The sequence below is a fragment of the Urocitellus parryii genome, chromosome 3, assembly GCF_045843805.1.
Source record: "Urocitellus parryii isolate mUroPar1 chromosome 3, mUroPar1.hap1, whole genome shotgun sequence".
Lineage (NCBI taxonomy): Eukaryota > Metazoa > Chordata > Mammalia > Rodentia > Sciuridae > Urocitellus > Urocitellus parryii.
Window position 1 is genome coordinate 89,597,074 of NC_135533.1, and position 22,555 is coordinate 89,619,628.

Here is a 22,555-nt window from a genome sequence, read left to right on the forward strand (position 1 = left end):
GTCGGCCATGTGGTTTACAAATAACTTCCCCCCACTCTGTGAGTTGTCTTTTTTATTTTCATGATGGTGTGCTTTGAAATAAAAGTTTTTAATTTTGAGGAAGTTCAATTTACTTCTTTTGTTGTTTATGTTTTGCTTCACTTTTTAATGGAACCAGAGAGAGTTAACTGGATCCACAAGATTATCATCAAACCCACCCCAAATTTAGAAAACGAATCAATCCCCAGCCCCATTGGTCCTACCAGGTAAAAATGTCTTAGAACCCAAAACTCAGCAATGCCAAAGAAAAATCCTCAGCACAAAATACCAGAGTTCAAATTTAATTCTAGAATCATTTCAGGTATTTTAAATGTACCTTTCAAAATCAAAGTTCATCATTTTGTTTGAAATAATTGTTTAGAAATCAAATGATAATATAAATGAGGATGCAAACTGATATAAAATGACAGGAAAGCAAATGGCAAAACAACTACAATCTTTGTTCCTCTGGCTACTGTAGTATAATAAATAACAGTTAACCAAAAACACCTTTATTTTTTAGTCTTCAAAAAACAAACTAATTTCTTCTTTTCCAAGATAATCATGATTAACTTAGAAAAATGGTCATACAATACATCTTTAAAGCATTTCCCTTTAACGGGAAAATTAGCTTTAGAGAATCTAAACATTAAAAGATTTTAAAAAATCTATTTTGTTGTCATTATAAAACAAAATGGAATCTAGCATAAGTCAAGGAAATTCATTCACACTTCAGGTCCTTCTCCTCCAGGAACCAGCTGTATTGGAGGAAAAAGAGTATATTAATAATATCACCATGTCATCTAAAAACCCCTATGTGCTCCCCATTAATCAAAGCCACCTTTGTCTCTTCCCCCCTCCCTCACATCCCCATTCTCTCCAGGTCATCAATATCTGGCTGTAATTCCCAACATTATAAATTAATACTATGTATCTCAACAATGATTTCTAACAAAATACAAAATTTTAAAAACCCAAGCAAATTAATCTTTAGGCCCAATGCCTTTACAATATCTCAGGCTTTTGGCCCTGACCATCAGAGAATCCTTAGTCTATCTTAGACACTACGGGCCCATGAGCATTTAGTGAAGCAACCAGCAGTACAAGTTAGTTTTGTAATCCCTATTCTGCCAAAAGGACTAGCACCTAAATAAAATAGCTTAATGGGTCTTACCATCGTTATATTATTTCCATTTAGCAAAATCTGATCTAATTTAGTAATCCGTCTTCCTTCTGGTGTGATTTCACTAAATGAACAGATAGAATTAGTCATGATAAACAGATAATCAAAGCCAACATTTTGGAAATACATTTCCTCTCTAAAATGGCTGTTCTTGAAGCTGGCATGCACAAAGCCTTGAGTTCAATCCCCAGCACCAAAAATGTTAATTTGCACATAAATGAAGGTGAGGTCAGGCAACTATATTAGTAATTTTCAGAGAAAAAAAGATTATCCACTAGGTAATGTACATTCTTCCTCATGGGCAACAGATTAGACTGATTAGCCTAAGATCTACATCTACTTCTTCATAAAAAGAAGCCGAAACTTGGGCTGAGGCGGTAGCTCAGCAGTACAGCGCTTGCCTTGCACGTGTGAGACACTGAGTTTGATCTTCAGCGCCACATAAAAATAAATAAAGATACTGTATCCATCTATAATTCAAAAAATATTTCAAAAAAAAAAAAAGAAGCTGAAACCTGCGATGGAGATCCAACACAACATGAAACATTTAGCAGCCTCATTCTTTTTCTTTAACGTATCTATTATTGCTGATCCCTAGTCATTAAACCAATCTGTAATCAATTCAATTTTAAAAACAGATGGTTATAATTTTTATAAATTAATACCATCAAGCCATAATTTACATTTTGTTATACAGTTAAATGTTCTTATTACTAGTTCTTTAATTTGACCTGAGCTCTAAAATTACTCTTTTTTAGTATCTTTTACCTTATAGCTCTGTCTATATTAACTTCCTAGCAATTTACTAAAAATTACATTAATAACCCTCTGATCCAATTTTACAAATATCAGTAAATAAAATTTGTTTTTAAGGTAATCCCATAAGTAATTTTTTTTTATCATTTTACTGACTCAATCATATTATAATTGCATTTAACTAAAAAGACAGACATTTCCCCTGATTCTTTAATCCTCCATACTACTTACAACTCAGTGACATCTTCCAGCACCATATCTGAAATTTGGAGTTAAGAAAATACATATATCAGGTTGAATTTATTCTGGCTTCTGCTTTTGTTCTATTTTAATTATGTTAACACATTGACTCAAATTGAAAAGGCATGTTATTGGTAGGAACTTCGTCTTCTTTCAGTATAACTCTAACAATCAATCCTATCACCAGATTCCCCCAAATAAAATGATTTTTATCATCAGTCAGAAATATACTGAATGTATATAACTCGTACCTGCATTAGTAAATACATTTTAAAAACCTAGGCCACCACCACTTTTTGAAAGGATACTGACAAAGTCATCAAATCCTAGAAGTGTTCCAACAATTTCCTTATCACTCTTCATCACAATGTGAATTCGTGATCCTATACACTTGTCCACAAGCTCTGTAGAGAAAACATATTTTATCCATTCATTATTTCAACAAATTTGAAAGAGTGGGAGTGTGGTTCAGTGGTGGAGACTTGCTGAGCATACCTGAGGACCTAGGTTCAATCCCCAGCACAGAGTGTGCCTACTGGCATGCCTTATTTGTATATTGTGAAAGTTAAACCAGGAAAAATATTCATTCAACAACTTTAGGTCTCATAAAACAAATTTCTGTTCAAGCATTACTTAACAGAAAAGTCTTCCTTGATCTCCACTTACCTCTTCTTTGTAGTTATTTGACTGTAGTTTTATTGTTTTACGTTACATGATTAATGCAACACACACACACACACCCACCATTCTCTCTGACTCTACAGTCCATCGGGCACAAACCATGGTTATTCTTGTTCATAACTCTTTCCCCAGTGATCCGTGTCTGACATATGTGGGGCATTCCAAAAGAGTCTGCCCAAGGAAAATGATTCAATCACAGTCACATCCACTAACTCAAACACTCTTCACCAACTACATATTGGAGGAAAGAGGCATAATTATCTTCACCAGAAACTTTCCTGTCACTACCTCCCTCACCCAAAGAAGTCCATCTGTGTTCTGACTGCAACATCTCTTTAGTCAGCTTAGCATTATTCTTACTGGCGTGCTGTCCGAAAGCACAGGCTGTGATTTTTTTAAAATACATTTTTTATCTGTTGATGGACCTTTATTTTTCGGTGCAGAGAACCAAACCCAGCAAGCGCTCTACCACTGAGCCACAACCCCATCTCCACAAAGGCTGTGACTTAAGTTCACTGTTGAACAGTGCCCAGATACTGTGTTGCAAACTACTTGATGAATGAGTGAGAAAAAGGACTAGTTTCCAGATTCCTCTTTTAAGGTTCGCTGCGGACGGTGACACCAAGCTCAACCGACCTCACAGATTACGGGGTCTATCTAATCTGTGAACCTTAAATGCCAAGCCGAGAAGCGAGAAGCGAAGCGGCTACCCGTGGCACAGTAGAGGCGAGTTCACCACAAAGAAAGCCGAGGCCGCTTTCGCTAAGTGTACACCTTTTTCAGTGCCGGCTGTGCCTCCGAAACCACGTTAGAGAGCAGCGGCGGCCAGGCGCACGGAGTCCTGGAGTCCAGACCAGCCGCCGAGCGGGAAAGCGCTCCATACTTTTCCCCCTCGCTCCCAGGTCCTCAACCTCAGCTCCCGGCTCCGACTCCTAGCGGGAAGACAATTACCTAGCGGCAGCAGCTGCGACGGGTTGGTTGTAGCGTTAGCCGCCATGGCTAAGCCGGAAGTGGCCAGCGTCCTTCGACGTTAGAACGGCGACTTTAAAAGAGCGCGCTTCCGCTTTTTTCCCGGCGCCGAAGCAGGCCCGACCAATCGGAAGCCGAGTGTACGATCTGCACAGTCCACGTGTATCGACCCGCTTAGTTTTTTTACAGAGTGGGATTCAGTGAAATAATTCCTTTCTCTGAGTATTCGGCCATTTCGACGGATGCCCTTCGTGCCCTCGAAGTTTCAGAAAAACGTTAAAGGTATTTTGCTTCGTGAATAAATCCTTCCCTCAATCCGGAGGACTACAAAATACGTAGACCATTGTGGCGCCTTATTTCCCCCTAGAAAGTTGCATCTTATCTCAAACCAGTATCTTTCTTCAGAACAATAAAATAAATTCAAATTTCCCGTCTCTAAGTGTGTTCTGTAGTTTTCGCAAAAACTACTTTAAAAAAAAAAAAAAAGTTGGGGTGGGGGGATTTATCCCGGGAGCGCTTTACCACTGAGCCACATCTCCAGCTGTTTTTTCTTTTGTTGTTGTTTTTGGTTTTTGGTTTTGGAGGGTTTTTTGTTTTGTTTTGTTTTGTTTTGTTTTGTTGAGACAGGGCCTCGCTAAATTGATAAGACTTGTGATCCTTCTGTCTCAGCCTTCAGAGTCACTGGGATTGCAAGGCCTGTGCCACTGTGCCAGGCACTACTCATTTTCTTAAGGAATCTGCTGCTTCTAAATCCAGAGGATTGAAAATCTACAACTAACTTAAAAAGACTTTCCATACTGGGACTTCTTAATTTTTTTCCCTAAGGTCTTACTAGTTTTGTTATATCTAGGCGTCTAACATGGGCTTTTCCATTCAGTATTTCTTCACCAAATAATTATTGTCTGACAGGTAACCACCAAATGTCAGTCATTCTACATGTCAATGTCATCACACTTAGAAAAGCATGCTTTTTCACTTCTGTTTTAAAAGTATAGAAAGCAAACAAATTCTTAGTCCATTTTACATTCGTAGTCCGGGAACTTAAAGCTAAACAGTATAAATGAAATGTCACAGAAAAAAATAAGTCCTGCAATAAATACTTGATAAATATTCATTTCCTTCATGGAACACACATGTATTTGTTGCATACTATGTGACCAGCAACTTGTTTAGTACAAAGTGATGTACAGAACAAAAAGGGTCTTCTGCTCTTTTTTTTTTTTTAATGTTCAAAACATTTATGAAACCAGTTGAGTTTGACTTACATAATTTCAGCAAATAAAGTATTTAATGATAAATTGTGGTATACAGTGCACTGATGCTAGAAAAAAAGCTTATTTACAACTTAAGGAACAAAGTTTTTAAATTAAATATAGATTTTAGAAATACATTCATTATGTAGTACTACCATAATCAAAATGGATTTTCCCAGAATCATGTAAGTATCCAGTGAAATTATGAGGTGAACTTTATTTTTTTCCAATTATATTTGTAAAATCTAATGTGTTTACTTGCTTGTGAGTTTTTGCCTGTCTGATCTTTTCAGCTTTGGTGATTAACTTCTCAGTGCCTCTTTTCTTTTACCTTCTTCTATTCTTGCTTAAGGATGAATGGAGGAGAAAGACAAGTACAAACTTTATGTACAAGGCACCATGAATAATAAAACCAAAAGGCCTCTTGAGAGATCCTGGAGAACTCAACTCATTTCTAAATTTCAACAAATCTGTCTTTTTCCCCACCCCAATCCATAAATATCAAGCACCTACTAGGTACCAGAACACTTAACAAATATACTTCTAACCTTTACAAACATCTTTTGAGACAAGTATGATGAGATTCCTTGTACTCAAAGTTAAACAATTGTCCCACCAGCCAAAGGAATTGACAGAAGTCTAGTCTCAGAGTGTGTATAAAAGTTAAACATGCAAAATAGGGGCAAGAGCAATATTCCAAATAAAGTGGCATGTACCTACCCCCATACCTCTCCTGCTGTATTTTTATTAAAATCTTACATACTTCCTCTAAGTTTATCATAAAACCCTTCCATTCCCAAATATATTTCCATAATAGCGGTCTTCAGTGATTTTATTTTAATGTACTTTATGATCCCCTTCCCCCACTTCAGGTAAAATCTTGCACATCCTTCAAGACCCTTATCAAATATGATCACCTCTGACTCTTGTAGACTTGGTGGACTCTTTCATTATTTGGCAGCAATACTAATAGCTATCAGAATGTTTTCAGTGATTTTCGTATAATTATTAACAAGGCTATCTCTCCCTAAAAGACTAAGTTCCTTGAGGCAAAGAATATTGTAAAGCAGTAGTGTGTAGTGTTTAAATCCATTGACTGATTCAAACTCCAGCTCCACCATGATTCCTTGTAATTATTTGACATGGGCAAGTTGCTTAACCTTTTTAAGTCTCAATTTACCCACTGGTGGAAAAAAGGGATAATAGTACCTATTTAAGAAATTACTATTAAGATTAAATGAGGGGCTGGGGATGTGGCTCAAGCGGTAGCGCGCTCGCCTGGCATGCGTGCGGCCCGGGTTCGATTCTCAGCACCACATACCAACAAAGATGTTGCGTCCGCCGAGAACTAAAAAATAAATATTAAAAAAAAAAAAAAAGATTAAATGAGGGCTGGGGTTGTGGCTCAGTGGTAGAGTGCTCGCTATTACATATGAAACACTGGGTTCAATCCTTAGCACCATATAAAAAGATAAATAATTAAGGTGTCCAAAAAAATTTTTTAAAAGATTAAATGAGATAATTGATGAGAAAGGTTAGCATAGGACCTGGAAAATAGCAAACTATTAAATTTGAGCTACTATTATTTACCTTTGTTTCCCTAACATGATTGTTGGCTTAGAGTAGGGTCTACACAATTAGCTGGTTTAAAATTCATCTTATTTTTATAACCAAACATAAACCACTTTAAGGCAGCAATATCCTGTTTGATGCACTGTGCCTAACACAATTCCAGTATACTGTAGTTCCCAATGAATGTTTATTAAATTCTTTTTCATTCATACCCATCAGTATTCTACTTAATCTCCATAAGGTTCTAAACACAATGTTATGCTCTTTGTTTGTGAAGCACTATTCTTTCTGTGGTTTTTCTTTTCCATCCTTATTTCTGTTTTATTTTCACCAAACCATACTGAGAGTATGGATCAAATTCAAGGCATTGCCATTACTAGATATGAGTATAAAAATCAGAAAAGCGTACTTTTAAGAGGCCATGCAAGGTGATGCACAACCGTAATCCTAGTAATGCAGGAGGCTGAGGAAGCAAGATCACAAGTTTGAGGTCAGCCTGGGCAACTTGTGAGACCCTGTCTTTTTTTTTTTTTTTTTTTTTTTGTGGTGCTGGGGTTTTGAACCCAGGGTCTTGTGCATGCTAGGCAAGCACTATACCAACTGAGCTATATCCCCAGCCCAAGAGAGACCCTGTCTTAAAACAAAAACAAAAACAAAAAAAAAATTAGGGATGTAGCTCATTAGTAGAATGCCCCTGGGATCAATCCCTGGTACTGGAAAGGAAGGAAGGAAGGAAGGAAAAAAGGAAAGAAGGAAGGAGGGGAAAAAGGAAGGAAGTCATTGCTCTGAATTTTCCATTATAAGAGCAAAATGAATGTTAGTGATTTTCAATGCCACTAAAGAATAAAGAAAGTCTCTTTAGACTCTGAAAAATGTGTCACATATAGTTCAATTACACAATAGAATTAATAAGTACTACAGTTAATAAGGACTACTACTAAGTGTCTCATTAAACACTTGTTTATCAGCAAAATGATAATAATGTAAAGAAGTTGTTATTCTAAATAGAATACTCTAAACAGAAATGGTAGTGGTTTTATTTATTGTATTCTTTTTGAGGCAAGATCTCAAAAAAGAAACAACAGGCCAATTCCAGATGGAATTTTAATGAACTTGAAAATGTCATATTTCTATTTCTCAAGGTTTTTTTTACCTTTAGTTCTTTTTTTTGCAGAGCAGACATAAATAGAATTTATAATTCATCATAAAGTGTATGTAATTTGAAGAGGCTCTCCAATGTATTATGTGTTCAGAAAGGTATTTCTAATTTTTTTCCCTGGAGCTGAATGTTATTGTGTAAATATAACCAAAAGTCTCCTTTCAAATAAAGTTTCACAAAAGTAATCAATTTTCTCAAATTGGTGTTTCCAGTCTTGATAATCTACTTCTAATACTTTTTAAAACAGAGGAGAAATTTCTGTTATTTTCCTAGTAGATATTTGTCCTTTGTGGGCAATATCCTGTTAATAAATTTATTCAACGTTAATAGAACTCGTTTAAAAACTAATGTAGACCAGTGGCTTGGGAGACTGAGACCGGGGATTGCAGGTACAAAATCAGCCTCAGGGGCTGGGGTTGTGGCTCAGTGGGAGAGCACTTGCCTTGCATGTGTGAGGCACTGGGTTCAATCCTCAGCGCTACATAAATATAAAGAAATAAAATAAGGGTATTGCATCCTTCTACAACTAAAAAAAAAAAAAAAAGAAATTAAAAAAAAAAACAGCCTCAGCAACTTAGCAAGGTCCTAAGCAACTTAGTGAAACCCTATCTCAAAAAAAAAAAAAAAAAAAAAAAAGAATTTTTTTAATCTGTTACTGTTGTGATACCTGGTACCATTTTTTAAAATCAGTTTCTCAATCATCATCTGAAAAGAAAACATCCTGTCTCAAAGTTTTTTTTAAAAAAGGACTGGGAATGTTGCTTAGTGGTTAGGTGCCTCTGGGTTCAATCCCTGGTACCAATAATTAATTAATTAATTAATTAATTAAACCTGCTTGGGACTTATGCTGGCAGAGTAGAGCCCACAGTGCTGTGATGTTGCTCCTGGAAAGCAAGCCAGCAGTTCCTGATAGAGCTGACCAGATTCTTCCAAAGTGTCAGTTGTCCCTCGGTGCAAACATTGAAGAAATGTGAAGGTGGAACTAAACCTGCACTGAGGAAAGGTTCTGTGGAAGACTATTGAGCTCTCAGACAAGTGTCTGTTAAGATCTATGAATGGAAAAAAGATCGCCATTGTGGTAGACTCCAAAGAAGTGAATAAAGTTTCAGATGGCTTATTCAAACCTATTGAGGACTAACATGGATGGGCTGCAGCGAAAACCAGCAAGAGCAAGAAGAGCAAAGCAGCACAGTGAAGGGCACTGAATTCTCGGCTTTTGCTAACTAACCACTGAATTGGTATTTTTTCTTTGGTTTTTACTTTTGGCCACAAAGCTAGGCTTCTGGTTCCCTCACCCATAACTGTATTTGTGTAAGATTCAGGTTGTTTGGGGAGAGAAGGGTTGCAGTCAGTTTACAGGATAATTGTGGTAAGACAACAGTTTATTTCAGATCTGTGCTGCATGGATATATATTCCTGGATTATAATTTTTATAAGTCTCTATAGTCACCTCTGTGAAGAGCAGTGTCTCATTAAACACTTGTTTATCAGCAAAATGATAATAATGTAAAGAAGTTGTTATTCTAAATTGTTAATGGATCAGTCTGTATATTTGCAGACAGAAAAAAATACTAGAAATTCCCTTGCTTATTTTTCTCTCCCAGTTTTCCCAGTTACATATTGTTAGGTCGGTGGCAGCGACTTGGTGGCGACTTAGAACAAAGCAGCCCACGCTGCTTTGAACATCAATCAGATGCTGGCGGAAACGCCTGTCAATCAGCCAGATTTCCTAACTCCTGTCAATCAGCAGGACCCCCTGGCCAATCCTGGAGTTCAGCCAACTCCCCTGACCAACTCCAAGGGGGCAAGGAACCCTAGAGACACCTTTTCCTGTCCCAAGCCCTTCCCTTCCTGCTGTAAGCCCCATAAAAGTCCAGTCCAGTCAGCTTCCACGCTGTTTCTCCTCAGACCCTTCCCCTGTCCCCTCTGTGGGTCTGATGGATATTGAGTGATATCTCAATAAAGCTTGTTCAGCGGCCCTTTTAAATCTGCCTCCTTTGGTTGCTGCCTGCCCAGCCTGATCTGACACATATCTCCTTTGTTTATAGTATTATTTTAAAGGTAGTAGGGTCAAACCCAGGACCTCTTGCATGCTAGACAAGTTCTCCACCACAGAGTTACATCCTCAGCCCCAAGAATTTTTTTTCAACATTTAACCAACATAACAGATATGAATAGATGATTTAGTCTTAGGTGAAAGCTCCAGGATGCAAAGTGACACACATATATAAAAGCTGTTACTGAGTAGACAGAGTTCTAAGATGCTCTGTCCTTACATTTCTTTAAAAGGCTTTCAGTTAGTTTGGGGCTGGGGATGTGGCTCAAGCAGTAGCACGATCTCCTGCCATGCGTGCGGCCCGGGTTCCATCCTGAGCACCATATACAAAACAAAGATGTTGTGTCTGTCGAAAACTAAAAAATAAATATTAAAATTCTCTCTCCCTTAAAAAAAAAAGGCTTTAAGTAAGACTTAAACTTTAGCTATTACAATTGTTGGAAATATCAGGGCAGTTTACATCAAGAAAATTTTAACACAGCAAATAGTTGACATATCAAACAAGTAGCATATCAAGAAATAACTAACAAATTCTATTTATAGGGAACAATATAATTTTACACACATTTCTGAGCCAATGCCAAGTTTTGTAATATAAAAAAAATGGATGGCAACATACTGAAAATTCTCAGTATTTTATTAACATTAAAACAGTTTTACTGGCCTCGAATGGTAGCACACACCTGTAATCCCAGCAGCTCAGGAGGCTGAGGCAGGAGGATCAAAGCCAGCTTCAGCAACAGTGAGGCACTAAGCAACTCAGTGAGCCTCTGTCTCTAAATAAAATACAAAAATAGGGCTAGGGATGTGGCTCAGTGGTTGAGTGCTCCTGAGTTCAATCCCTGGTACCCCTCCACCAAAAAAAAAAAAAAAAAAAAAAACAGTTCTACTGAATCATAGAAATTAAACTTGACTCGAAAACTGCTGTTTTTCTCAGATATCTTTAGATTAGAATGGAAGTCTTTTACATTTCAAGACAAAATATGGAAAATATCAAATGCTAAAGTTGCCTATACTAAAGGACATGCAACTTAGTGAAGATATGCTTCAATTCCAGTTATTATAGTAATATCAAATTGTATTTGAAGCAGGCAGCTATACTTTATTTAATTCTCAAACTTCCCTGGCTATGACTTTTTAAATCTGCTAGCATTTCTATTATTCACTTTAAATTTATATGAGATTTGTAGATTTAAAATTTTGAAATAATACAATCAATAAAGGAATTAAACCCTAGACAAACATATCCATACATTTTGTGCTAAGCTAAATAGTAAACACATGAAAAGATGGAATGAAAAAAAATTTAATCTTGGGACTAGATAATCATTTTACAGGTCTCCATGTAAACATCCTTTATTGTCAAGGATGTTCTGCTTTAGGCCGTAAAAAAGCTTCCAAACTCTTTTTTGCCCCCAAAGTCTTACAAATTTTAAATGAGAAAACCAAGAAGAAAACAAAAAGCAATCTCGGGTAAGTAAGCAATTTAAAGGTTGAATACACAAGATACTCTGCTTCGCCAATCTGCTTCCTTGTTTTTAAATATTTAAAGGAATGTCAGAGCAGAAAGACTCTAAGCCAGAGGGTGGAGGGTCTTAAAGAGAGAACAGAAGATGTTCACAAAGAAAGCAAGCTAAGGAACAAGGAGGGAAGGGGCATAGATTTTAAGGAGGAAGAATAGATAACAACAGGAGGAGAAAAAAACTTGACGTCAAATCTCAAGAAAGAGGAGCAGGTGTGACCAACAGCGCCCCCAGGACCTCCCAGAGGCCCCGCCCTTGCCCCCCCACGATGATTCCTCCCTGGCCCCGCCCTCTCCGTATGAGCCCTGCCCACCTACCACGAAGGCCACGCCCCTGTCTTGGAGACCTATCTTCCTCTAACCACGCCCCTCCCCAGGCTCCGCCCTTTCCCCTCCGGCTCCTCCCCGGTCCTGCCCCGCCGCGCCTCGCCGGCGGCGGCCGCCGCATCAGGTGACAGCCCGGAAGCCGCGGAAGCGGATGAAGGAAGAGCGGCCGTGGCCGCGGGGGGCGGCGCGGAGCTGCGGGAGCTGCTCTCCTCCTCCGGGGCTCCTGCGCTGCCCTCATGCGGCCCTCTTGTTGACACCTGAGGCCCGCCACTCTTGGGCCTCCGAGGGCCGCGGGGTCGTCCGGCCCTCCGGCCTTGGCGGTTGAAGTCGTCTTGGTGCGGGCCCCATGGAGAAGGCCGGGCGCGGTAGCGAGGGTGGCCCCCGGGGGCCTGTCCTGCACATCGTGGTGGTCGGCTTTCACCACAAGAAGGGCTGCCAGGTGAGGAAAGGGCCCGCGCCCGCATCTGGCCGTTCGCGCGTTCGCGGGCGCCCGCTGCCCTCCACCACTCTGCTCAGCTTGCTTCTCTTCCATCTGCCCCTCAACCCCTTCTTTCTTCTGCTCCTGAGAATTGCTTGATGAGCAGCGGAGGTGCTGGTTGGTCCGTGTAGGTTGTTAGGTTTTTAGGGCCTCCTTTGGTGGAGTGGGAGGGAGGAATGGAGATAGTCCCACTCTCTTCCCCATCCGTCAGTGTCTCCACTGACTTGCGGGGTGTCCACCCATAATGCAAATCCTTACAAAAATCCAGCATTCGGTCTTGGGTTTTCAAGGTTGTGAGCGCAGTGGCTTCCACGCAAATGCCTCAAGTAGGTTGAGGCTAATGCATGCGCCGTGTAGGAAAATCAACTTCCTTTGTTTATGTCTTGGACGCTTTAGAATCTGTCATGCTAGGGTTGGCGACTGACCCCGCCCCACCTTGGGCCTTTTGCTATTTGATCTTGTCCAGAGCTTGCCTTTTGATGAGGTTGACCTCTCTAAATAATTGCAATAATAGAAAGTGTATTCACCAAACAAATTGTACAGATAGACATTTTTTCAGGTTCTTCACTGGATCTTTAACCCAGCATCTGAAATTGGACATTTGCAATCTGTGTATTGAAGGCCAAGGAACAAATAGAAACAGGATTATTTAATGAACCAGCAAACACTGGAAGGCAATGATGTCATAATGTGCCAGAGAACACTAAGGTGAAATGTTTTCTTAAAGTATTGAAAATACTGATTGCTACCACTAGAAGGTAGCTTTTGGGTTTCTGCCTTTCACGGAAGATGTAGCATTTTAGAAGACTTACTGGCAAGAGTTCAGTTGTTAGAGTATGATTACAAACGTGGTGAAGGGAGGGAAAAGATGTGTTTTAAAGACTACTTAAATATAAGATATATTCCTCATCCCTCAGATAAAGACAGCATAGAAAGATACCAAGAAGGATGAAACAGCATCCAATGTAGCACTCACTAGTTTGAACTTACTAGTCACTTTATAACTTTCTTTGGATATGGGTGAAGTAATTGAAACTTCAAAGAGGTAATATGATCTTGCTTGCTGAGGCCACACTGCAAAACAATCCTGGAGTCAGAACTAGCATTGCTTCTCACACCATATGTGTTTATTCTGCTGTTGCATTGTAGAAGTGTCTCAGGGTAAAAAAAAGATATGGAGGCCCACTTCAGAACCACACAGAATGGAGCTTTGGACAAGAAAGAAGAAACTATCTACATTGGTAGGAGATAGGTTGAAATCTCTTAAATTTGGCTGTCGTCCAAAAGTCAAGATTTATTGTGTTTTTTACTTTGTGTGTGTGTGTGTGTGTGTGTTAGAAGTAATATAATTTATATTTTCAGAAAGGAAATGACATGCAGTACTGCTTAGAGATTAGAGAAAACTGAACAACAGGTTTAAGAGACACTTAGTATACAGGGGGCTAAAGTAGCACCTGGAGACTTTGACATTTCTTTGCCTTTTCTGGCTTTGTGTTTTAGCACACAAGTAAAATCACTAGTTTTGTAAAATTAATACTGTACCAAGAGTCAGGAGATCTGGATGACATCATGGAATCACATAGTTCCTGTGACCTCCAACACGTCCAAATAGCTTAATATTTCTTTACTTCCCAGTTCCCATTATCAGATACTTTACAAGAATTTTACAAGAAAGTTAGATAATCCACTCCAACTCCCTTAAATTTCCAGATGAATAAACTGAAATGCAGAGAGATTGGGACTTGAGTATATTTTACAGCTAGCTCACTAATCAATATAATTGCATCTCTCTTTTTTTAAAAGTATACATAATATTTATCATTTTAGCCATTCATAATTTTACAGTTTAGTAACAGGTTCACAGCATTGGGTAATCATCACTGCATTCTGTACCCAAAACTTTTCCATCATCCCCAACAAAAAAAATCTTTTTTTTTTTACCCCTTGTAGTAGTGAGGATTTAACCCCAGTCCTCAGCCACTGAGCTACAGCTTTTCCTTTCTTCTTCTTCTTCTTCTTTTTTTTTTTTTTTTTTTTTTTTTGAAACAGTTCTTGCTAAGAACTTACCTCAAACTTGAGGTCTTTCTGCTTCAGCCTCCTAAGTAGCTAAGATTGTAAGCATGCGCCACTGTGCTCAGCTACATCCTTTTCAGCATTTTTAGGTTGTAGGCTCTTAGAAAATAAAGATGAATTAATTGGGGCTGGGATTGTGGCTCAGTGGTAGAGCACTTTCCTAGCATGTGTGAGGCACTGGGTTCAATACTCAGCACCATATTAAAAATAAATAAAGTTGTAAAAAAACCTTTAAAAAATGAATGTATTATTGTTATGGTCCATATGGTGCTTCACAAAGACTGGCAATTTGGGGGGGGGGTTGGTTTTGTTTTTAATAAACTTGTTAAATATGGGTTACTTATAGAAAACAGTGCAGAGGGTTCTGTCACAGTGCAGTGAAAGATGAGAATCCCAGTTGTTGCTCAAAATGGCTTGATTTATTGCAGCTTTTTAACATTACACCCACCTCTCTTGTATTACAGCAGAAAATGAAGCACTAAAAGCTATAGTTTTTGCAAGAATCAAATATTTATCCTAATGGAACTATTACTACTTCTTAGAGAAACATTTTTGGCTTACTAGTAATCATGTCAGTTTTCTGTTGTTCCTTTAATGGTGGTAAGTTGAATAGATGATACTGTGATTCTGTAGCCTAAAGAGAGTTAAGGTTTGGGCTGGGGATGTGGCTCAAGCGGTAGCGCGCTCGCCTGGCATGCGTGCGGCCCGGGTTCGATTCTCAGCACCATATACAAACAAAGATGTTGTGTCTGCCAATAACTAAAAAATAAATATTAAAATTCTCTCTCTTAAAAAAAAAAAGAGAGAGGGAGAGAGAGTTAAGGTTTGATGAGTGAATCATCTAAAAAACCAGTGGAGATACCAACCAGATTGTGTTAAGAGGGGCTGCTAACCCAGCCAGTTCACTCAGAAAACAGAAAGTGAATGAAAGTCTGACATTGAGTTGATTAAAACTGTCAGTTTAATAAAAAAACAACCAAACTTTTGCTGGAGACAAATTTGTATAAATTCATGGTATTGTATATATAGTATTAGAAAAGGTAGAAAATTTTTTTCATTTTGTTTACCTTGCTTTCCCCCTTTTTAGTCTTGGTTTTTATAAAGTATTAAGAAAAATGTTTTTTTGACCGAGGATACTGGGGAGTGACATCCCCAGACCCTTTTTAATTTCAAGACAGGTTCTCACTAAGTTTCTGAGCATGGCCTTGAATTTGCTGTCCTCCCATGTCAGCTTCCTGGGTTGCTGAGAATACAGGTACGTGCCACCATGCCTGGCACAATGTTGATTTTTTTTTTTTTAACCAGGAAGAAATGAGTATTATAAAAACAACGGACTAGAATTTTCACTGTACCTTATATTCATTCTTAAACTATGTTTCTCACTTATGCAAATTAGTGTCTTTTTAGATGTTTTACAATTCTTATTTTCTTAACCCCTCAAAATCCAAGTTCATTTTATGTTTTAGAAAGTGTGTGTTACACACATCTTAAAATATTTTATGGACACTACTGTTGTTTTTAACCAGTATGTCAGGTGTTATGAGAGGCTGTAATTATGTAAATTACCCTAGAATGGATTAATTTGCTGCCTCATTCCCCATCTTCAGATTTCCTTCCAGGTGTAAAGGATTAAAAGTGCATGGCTTGGGCTGGGGTTGTGGCTCAGTGGTAAAGAGTGCTTGCCTCACACCTGTGAGGCTCTGGGTTCAATCCTTAGCACCACATAAAAAAAAATAAACAAAACAGATATTATATCCATGTATAAATTTAAAAAAAAAAAAAAAAAATATATATATATATATATATATATATATATATACACTTTTAAAGTGCATGGTTCTTTGGATTGTGACTCTTTTTTTTAATATTTATTTTTTTAGTTTTCAGTGGACACAACATCTTTGTTTGTATGTGGTACTGAGGATCGAACCCGGGCCGAACGCATGCCACTTGAGCCACATCCCCAGCCCCAAGGATTGTGACTCTTGACTTGAGATGGTTTTAACTTGCTTGAGTGTGCTTTGTTAACCTGCTTTTTCAACTGTTGCTGTGGGTCAAGTTGATTACCACTTCTTTCTGTGCACTGAGATTATTCATAGTGAAAATTCCCTAACCTGACTGTAATTTTAACTTTTAGATTCAAGTGCACTGAGGTAAAACCTTTATCTAAAAGTAATGCTTTTCAGCAGTCTGCTTGGTTAAGCGTGATGACTTTGTTGCTTCAAATGGACCACAACGTAAAAGCCATCTTCTAAATAAAGCTATGTTGAGACCCAGGAACTAGGCTTGTAGACAATGTTTGTTCATCTTTTCTGAAATTTTTTCCACCTTTGAAATCTTAAGTTGTATTTTTTTTTTAAGTTGTAGATGGACACAATACTTCTATTTTGTTTGCTTATTTTTATGTGTTGCTGGGGATTGAGCCCAGTGTCTCACACATACTAGGCAAGCACTCTACCACTGAGCTACAACCCCAGCCCTTTCAGTTGTATTTAAAATTTTAAAAAAGTCCTTCATTTAAATTAATAAGAACATCTATTAATTTTCTCTCTTTTTTTTTTTTTTTTTTACTCTTTTCGGAGTAATTTGTAGGATCGAATTCTTCTGTAGATAACATGCTGGTTTGCAGCAGTGATTTTTGTAGTTTATTGATACACTTCACATTTAAAACATTTTAAGGGATTTAAAATACTACTCCAAGGGTTGCAGCTGTAGCTCAGTGGTAGAGCACTTGCCTAGCATATGTGAGGCACTAGGTTTGATCCTCAGCACCACTAAAAATAAATAAAGGTATAAAAATACAACAACATTTTTAAAAATATTACTACAAAATTAAGATAATTTTGAAATATTTATGAATTCTAACTCTTTTATCTGAAAAAAAATTTTAATTTAGCCATTTAACAAAGGGCCCTTCTTCCTTAAAAACTTACCTGAAAGTAGATTCTTAGTCATAAAATGATTTACATTCACCTTTTCTGTACTAAATTTGCTTCCAACAGGTTGTTCCAGAGTTTTATTTGTTCCAGTATATGAACTCTATTTGTCAGATTAGCCTCATTTTTTGCTAAGTAAATATAATCATATATATCAGATAAATTCTTTAGTTCCTCCATAGAAAAGTTGGAACTTTTAAAATCCATGATAGGAAACAAGTTATTTTTCAAATTGATGTCATAAAATGTTGGCCTTTTTAAATTTTTTTTTTATTTTTTGGTAGTTGTGAATGGAGAGAATGCCTTTATTTTATTTTTTTATTTTGATGTGGTGCTGAAGATCAAACCCAGTGCCTCGAGCATGCCATTGAGCTACAGCCCCAGCCCAAAAATGTTGGCATTATTATTTTTTTAACCTCTTTCCTGATAGAGTTGATGGTTTCGTATACATAGCTAGCAGTTTTAATTCTTGAATAAAGTTCTGTGACACTGTAACTTCTAAAAACAGGAAAATTATAAAAGAACTGGAGCAAATATTAACAGTAATTGCAACAATGCATAAAGCAACCAGGAGAAGTGAAATGAACAGCATAGTTTCCTATTGATCTGAGTAGGCTGGGAAAGTCTTCCTGGATGACAGAATGTGGCAATGAACATTCAGGGGTGAGTTGCCATTAGGGAGCTTGGTTTATGTTAGGCTGTACTCAAGCTCTGATCCATTCAGATTTGGGTGACAGATGGCCCTCTGAAAAGCCTGTTGTTTTGGCACCTGCTCTTGACTGACGTCCTGTAGTGACAAATGATAAAACATTTCTAAAGTTACTGTTTGTGATTCTTGTTGAAGTATGTAGAATTTTGGAACAGAAAGAACAAAACTTTAGAAGGTTAGAGTAGAACAGCATTTTTAAATTCTTATTTACTGGCTTTAGAGGAACTTTATCCTAACAGTAAAATGAGAGTTTTAAAATTGTTTGTTTATATATTTATTTATTTATTTGGTTTTTGGTGGTGCTGGGGATTGAACCCAGAGCCTTGTACATGGGAGGCAAGCACTTTATCAACTGAGCTATATCCCAAGCCCCACACTTTTATTTCTTAAACTTTGGTATTTTAGTGAAGTGTTTTCCCTGATTTGGGTTGTGCTTTTTGTATATGCTCAAATGATGAAAATCTCTGACCTTGCAGGGCTCTAACATTACAGGAATAGTTTTCATTGGGAAATAGTTTTCTTTGGCATTATGGCTGGCTAAGCAGACTGGATGTCAAGTTATATCATGGAAGTTTAGAAATAACAGGGAGATTCCTTTGTCCTCTTATAATCTCAGCTGGCTGGAAAGTGCCTTTCTTTGGCTTATGTCTTTGATTGCTAACAAAATGCTTACACACCATGGGTAACCTTATTCTTCATGTTATTAATAAAATTCAGATCCCTTGCTGAGTATAGATTTTGCTAGATGTTGGAAGACTGGAGAGAGACCCTGGTCTGCTAGGGATGAGTACTGTAAGAGGTAGATGAAGACATATAGGGAGAGGAGTCTACTTACCTACTTAATATTTCTGAGTAAGACTGGTCCTATTATATTTGCTTAAAATGCCATCAGATCAAAGACAGGTTCTGCTGGGAGCTGTGACACATGCCTGTAATCCCAGTTACTCCAGAGGCTAAGGCAAGAGGATTGAAAGGTCAAGGCCAGCTTCAGTGACTAAACAAGACCTTGTCTCAAAGAATAAATAAATAAATAAAAGGATTGGAGATGTAGCTCAGTTATAGCATACCCCTGGATTCAATCACTAGTGCCTCAAAAAAAAAAAAAAAAAAAAAGTAAATAACTGTCATAGGTTTTATAAAAAGGAAACCTAAAGCCTTCTTGTAAATAAATTGATATACAAAATATTACTAAAATTCATTGAAATAAATTGATTTAAATAATTTTAGGAAGATTCTAATTGATTTTTTAAATTTTTTAGTTGTAATGTACACAGTATCTTTATTTTATTTGTTTATTTTTGTGCAGTACTGAAGATCGAACACAGTGCCTCACATGTGCTAGGCAAGCACTCTACCACTGAGCCACAACCCCAGCCCAAGATTCTAATTAATTTTTTTTAAGTTGTAGTTGGACACAATACTTTTATACTATTTATTTATTCTCATGTGGTGCTGAGGATCGAACCCAGGACCAGGTGAACACTCTACCGCTGAGCCACAACCTTAACCCTCTAATTAATTTTTATTGGTTCTTTTTAGTTATATAAAATATTAGGATACATTTTGACATAAGCACAAAAACATGGTATATGATTTACTCTAATTCAGTCTCCAGCACTTCTCCCTCTCCCTCCTCCCTCCAATTAAATTTTTTCCTTCAAGAAAAATGGGTTTTGTAGCTTTGATATCATCCTTGTTTATTTGAGAACCTGGAAATAAATAACTTTTCATTTGTACCATCTCTTATCTATGATTCCACCTTATTTTTATATAAATTCTTATCTCACCTCTGGTAGAGGAGCTTTAGGTACAGTATTCTTAATATCCTCTGTTCTTTTAACTAGTTTCTACTTGATCAGCAGAAAAGTATATGAAGGAATCAAGAGAACCAAGATTCTCTTGATTTGGCCTGAATGATTAATGGCTGTGTAAGCTAATTGTTTACAATTAGGCAAGTTGTTTATGTTTATGGACTTAAGTTTAACAGTAAAATGAGAGTTTTAAAATAGATGATTGCTGAAATTTCCTACATTTCCTTGATTCTTTAATGAAATCAGCAAACTTTTGTGGAATACCCCTCATCAGAGACTATCTTCAGAAACATGCCCTTCAATTTAAGGACAGACAGAACTGATGTTTGGCTATAGTAGTCTGAACAGGGCTACATTCTGGGATGAGGAAAGTTGTGTATCTTGATGGAGTGTTTATCAATGAATGCATAGTTCATCAAAACCTCTATAAGAAAAAAATTGAGATTTTTCTCCACATAATTGTACACATTTGTGCTACATGATCCAAATGCTTGTTTTTCTTGCAACCTAGGAGTGTAAGAGTTCTACATTTCATCAGTATAAAAGATTCTAATGAGGGGTAGGGGATGTGGCTCAAGCAGTAGCGTGCTTGCCTGGCATGTGTGCGGCCAGGGTTCGATCCTCCAGCACCACATACAAACAAAGATGTTGTGTCCGCCAATAACTAATAAATAAATAAATTTTAAAAAAAGATTCTAATGAGCCAAATAAATTTAAAATCCTTCATGATTTTTTTCTCCCAATACTGGAAATTAAACTCAAGAATGCTTCACCACTGAGCAACATTTCTAGCACTCATCCCTTTTCTTTTAAATTTTGAGATAGGATCTCACCAAATTGCTGAGGCTAGCCTCAAATTTAGTATCCTCCCACCTCAGCCTTCCAGATAACTTGGATTATAGACATGTATGTACCACCACCATGTCTGGGCACTATTTTTTCCTTTTTTTTTGAGATAGGGCCTCACTAAGTTGCCCATTGCCACAGTCTGGCTGGGCACAATTCAGGAGCCACTTGTCAAAAGAAACGAACTTTATATTTAGAACCACACACTGCACCACACAGCTCCTCAGGAAAAACCCCCAGAGCCCAACTGCCACCACCGGCTTCTCACAAGCCTCTCAACCTCCCCCACTCCTCCTGCTCTTGAGGCCAATTGGCTGGGTCGTGTGGGCGGAGCCAAAAAAGTCCCCCAATGAGCAGCTGCGTAGTCTGAAAGGGCGGGGAAACAGCCCAATGAGCATCACTGCAGAGGAGCCAATCAGCTAGAAGTTGCTGGGGTGGCTGTGAGCCAATCATCAGCTGGCCGCTGGAAGTTTGCTGGGGCCTCTTCAGCTGTGGCTCTCAACAGCCCATGATGCTCTGCCTCAGCCTCCCAAGTAGCTGGGATTCTAGTCCTTGCCATGGCATTGAGCATTTTTTACTTTTAAATAAGAGCTCATAATTAAAAACATTTGAAGCTGTCTAGCTTTACATAAAGTAGCTCTCCAAAAATTAATCTGGTTTTACTGGGAATTATTTGTCTGAAATACAAATCAAACTGTATTAACACCATATCTGAGGGTATTTCTGATTTTTGAGTTGTATGTCTGTATATACTGATGTTTCAGTGAGTGCCAAATTTCTATAACAGAGATTTGTATATATTTACTGTTAACATTAATTGAGACAAATACTTACAAGATTTTTTCTTCCTAGAAGAAATATTTCTTTTAAGGAGCATTATACTATAAAGGTGTATTTTAATTGACTGTGTATATGTACTCTTTCATTTTAATGAACATATATACTTTTGTAAAGTTCCAGTGATTTAAAATAGAAAACAGAATGATGAGTTCTTAATTTTGGTGCCTCAAGAAACTTTAGTATGAAAGCCTGCCTCCTTCATATTATATAATTACATCCTTCATATTATATAGTTAAAATGCCATATTTGGGCTGGGGTTGTGGCTCAGTGGCAGAGCGCTTGCCTCGCACATGTGAGGCACTGGGTTTGCTCCTCAGCACCACATAAAAATAAATAAACAAAATAAAGACATTGCATTCATCTATAACTAAAAAAATAATTTAAAATAAAATAAAATGCCATATTTTATGTAATATAGTCTTGATGTGATTCTGGTTTCACTGTAGTAGGATTTACAATTATATAAAAAATAAATTTCTTACATTTAAATTAAAATGCAAAAAGGCAGGAGAGATGTGAAATGCATATCATCTATCTTCCTGGTGAAAATCCAAGTAAGTACTCCATCTTAAAAAATATAGAATAGTAAAATGACTATTTAATTCTTGGGGGAAAAATAGTAGTAGCAGCCTTTTATTTAAAATACTTAAACCCATAAAAGCAAATGCTTTAAGATTTTTGTTTGCATTAATCTAGAAACAAACTTCTTTTGACTGGTATGTCTCAGTAGTACCATTTTACTTCTATAGTATACACTATATTTTTCTGGGCCTCTCGGGCATTCATGAATCTATGAAATACTACATCATGCTGAGATATAGGATTGTTAAGCACAAGTTGTCTTAAAAATCAACCATTGACAAATACAGTGATTTCTTGTCAACTGTGAAGAGGAAAAAATGCCAATTATTTTTATAATTATTTTTATAGTATTGACTTTTCAAAAGCTTTGGAAGAGAACATAACTGAATGAAAACATGTTTTTGACTTCCAGGACTATATTTTTTAGACCTAATCTTAAAAATAAAAACATAGTATTGTTTTGTTTTTGTGGTGCTGGGGATTGGACCCAGGGCTTCACAAATGTTAGGCAAGTACTCTACTACATCTACTACATCATTTTTT

General features: G+C 37.4%; 2 protein-coding genes and 1 pseudogene across 6 annotated transcripts in view; 2 read left to right on the plus strand and 1 right to left on the minus strand.

The window, feature by feature from the left end:
• Nucleotides 1–312: 312 nt before the first annotated feature.
• Lsm5 (LSM5 homolog, U6 small nuclear RNA and mRNA degradation associated) lies at nucleotides 313–3,891 on the minus strand. The gene is made up of 6 exons (XM_077796774.1): nucleotides 3,830–3,891; nucleotides 2,506–2,601; nucleotides 2,189–2,216; nucleotides 1,603–1,671; nucleotides 1,193–1,265; nucleotides 313–776 (listed from the first exon to the last, which is right to left on the minus strand). The coding sequence occupies exons 1-6, from the start codon at nucleotides 3,873–3,875 to the stop codon at nucleotides 744–746; spliced, it is 345 nt and encodes a 114-aa protein (XP_077652900.1). The 5' UTR covers nucleotides 3,876–3,891; the 3' UTR covers nucleotides 313–743.
• A 198-nt stretch (nucleotides 3,892–4,089) lies between these two features.
• LOC113191741 (signal recognition particle 14 kDa protein pseudogene) lies at nucleotides 4,090–9,026 on the plus strand (annotated as a pseudogene).
• Nucleotides 9,027–11,860: 2,834 nt separating this feature from the next.
• The window catches only part of Avl9 (AVL9 cell migration associated), a 107,775-nt gene continuing 97,080 nt past the window's right edge, over nucleotides 11,861–22,555 (plus strand). For all 5 annotated transcript variants that reach the window (XM_026401580.2, XM_026401577.2, XM_026401579.2 and 2 more), the window contains exon 1: nucleotides 11,861–12,175. In XM_026401580.2, coding sequence (XP_026257365.1) covers nucleotides 12,083–12,175 — 93 coding nt within the window. In that variant the 5' untranslated portion in view covers nucleotides 11,861–12,082. The remainder of the gene's footprint in view (nucleotides 12,176–22,555) is intronic.

Excerpts from the sequence above, each read along its gene's own strand:
- Lsm5 (XM_077796774.1), bottom strand. The coding sequence starts at position 3,875 with ATGGCGGCTAACGCTACAACCAACCCGTCGCAGCTGCTGCCGCTAG. Across the intron at positions 1,672-2,188 it reads CTGGAAGATGTCACTGAGTT|ATGGATACAGTATCTTTATT; the intron begins GTAAGTAGTATG and ends TTTGAATTATAG. Across the intron at positions 1,266-1,602 it reads CAGTGTCTCACACGTGCAAG|TGAAATCACACCAGAAGGAA; the intron begins GCAAGCGCTGTA and ends CTGTTCATTTAG.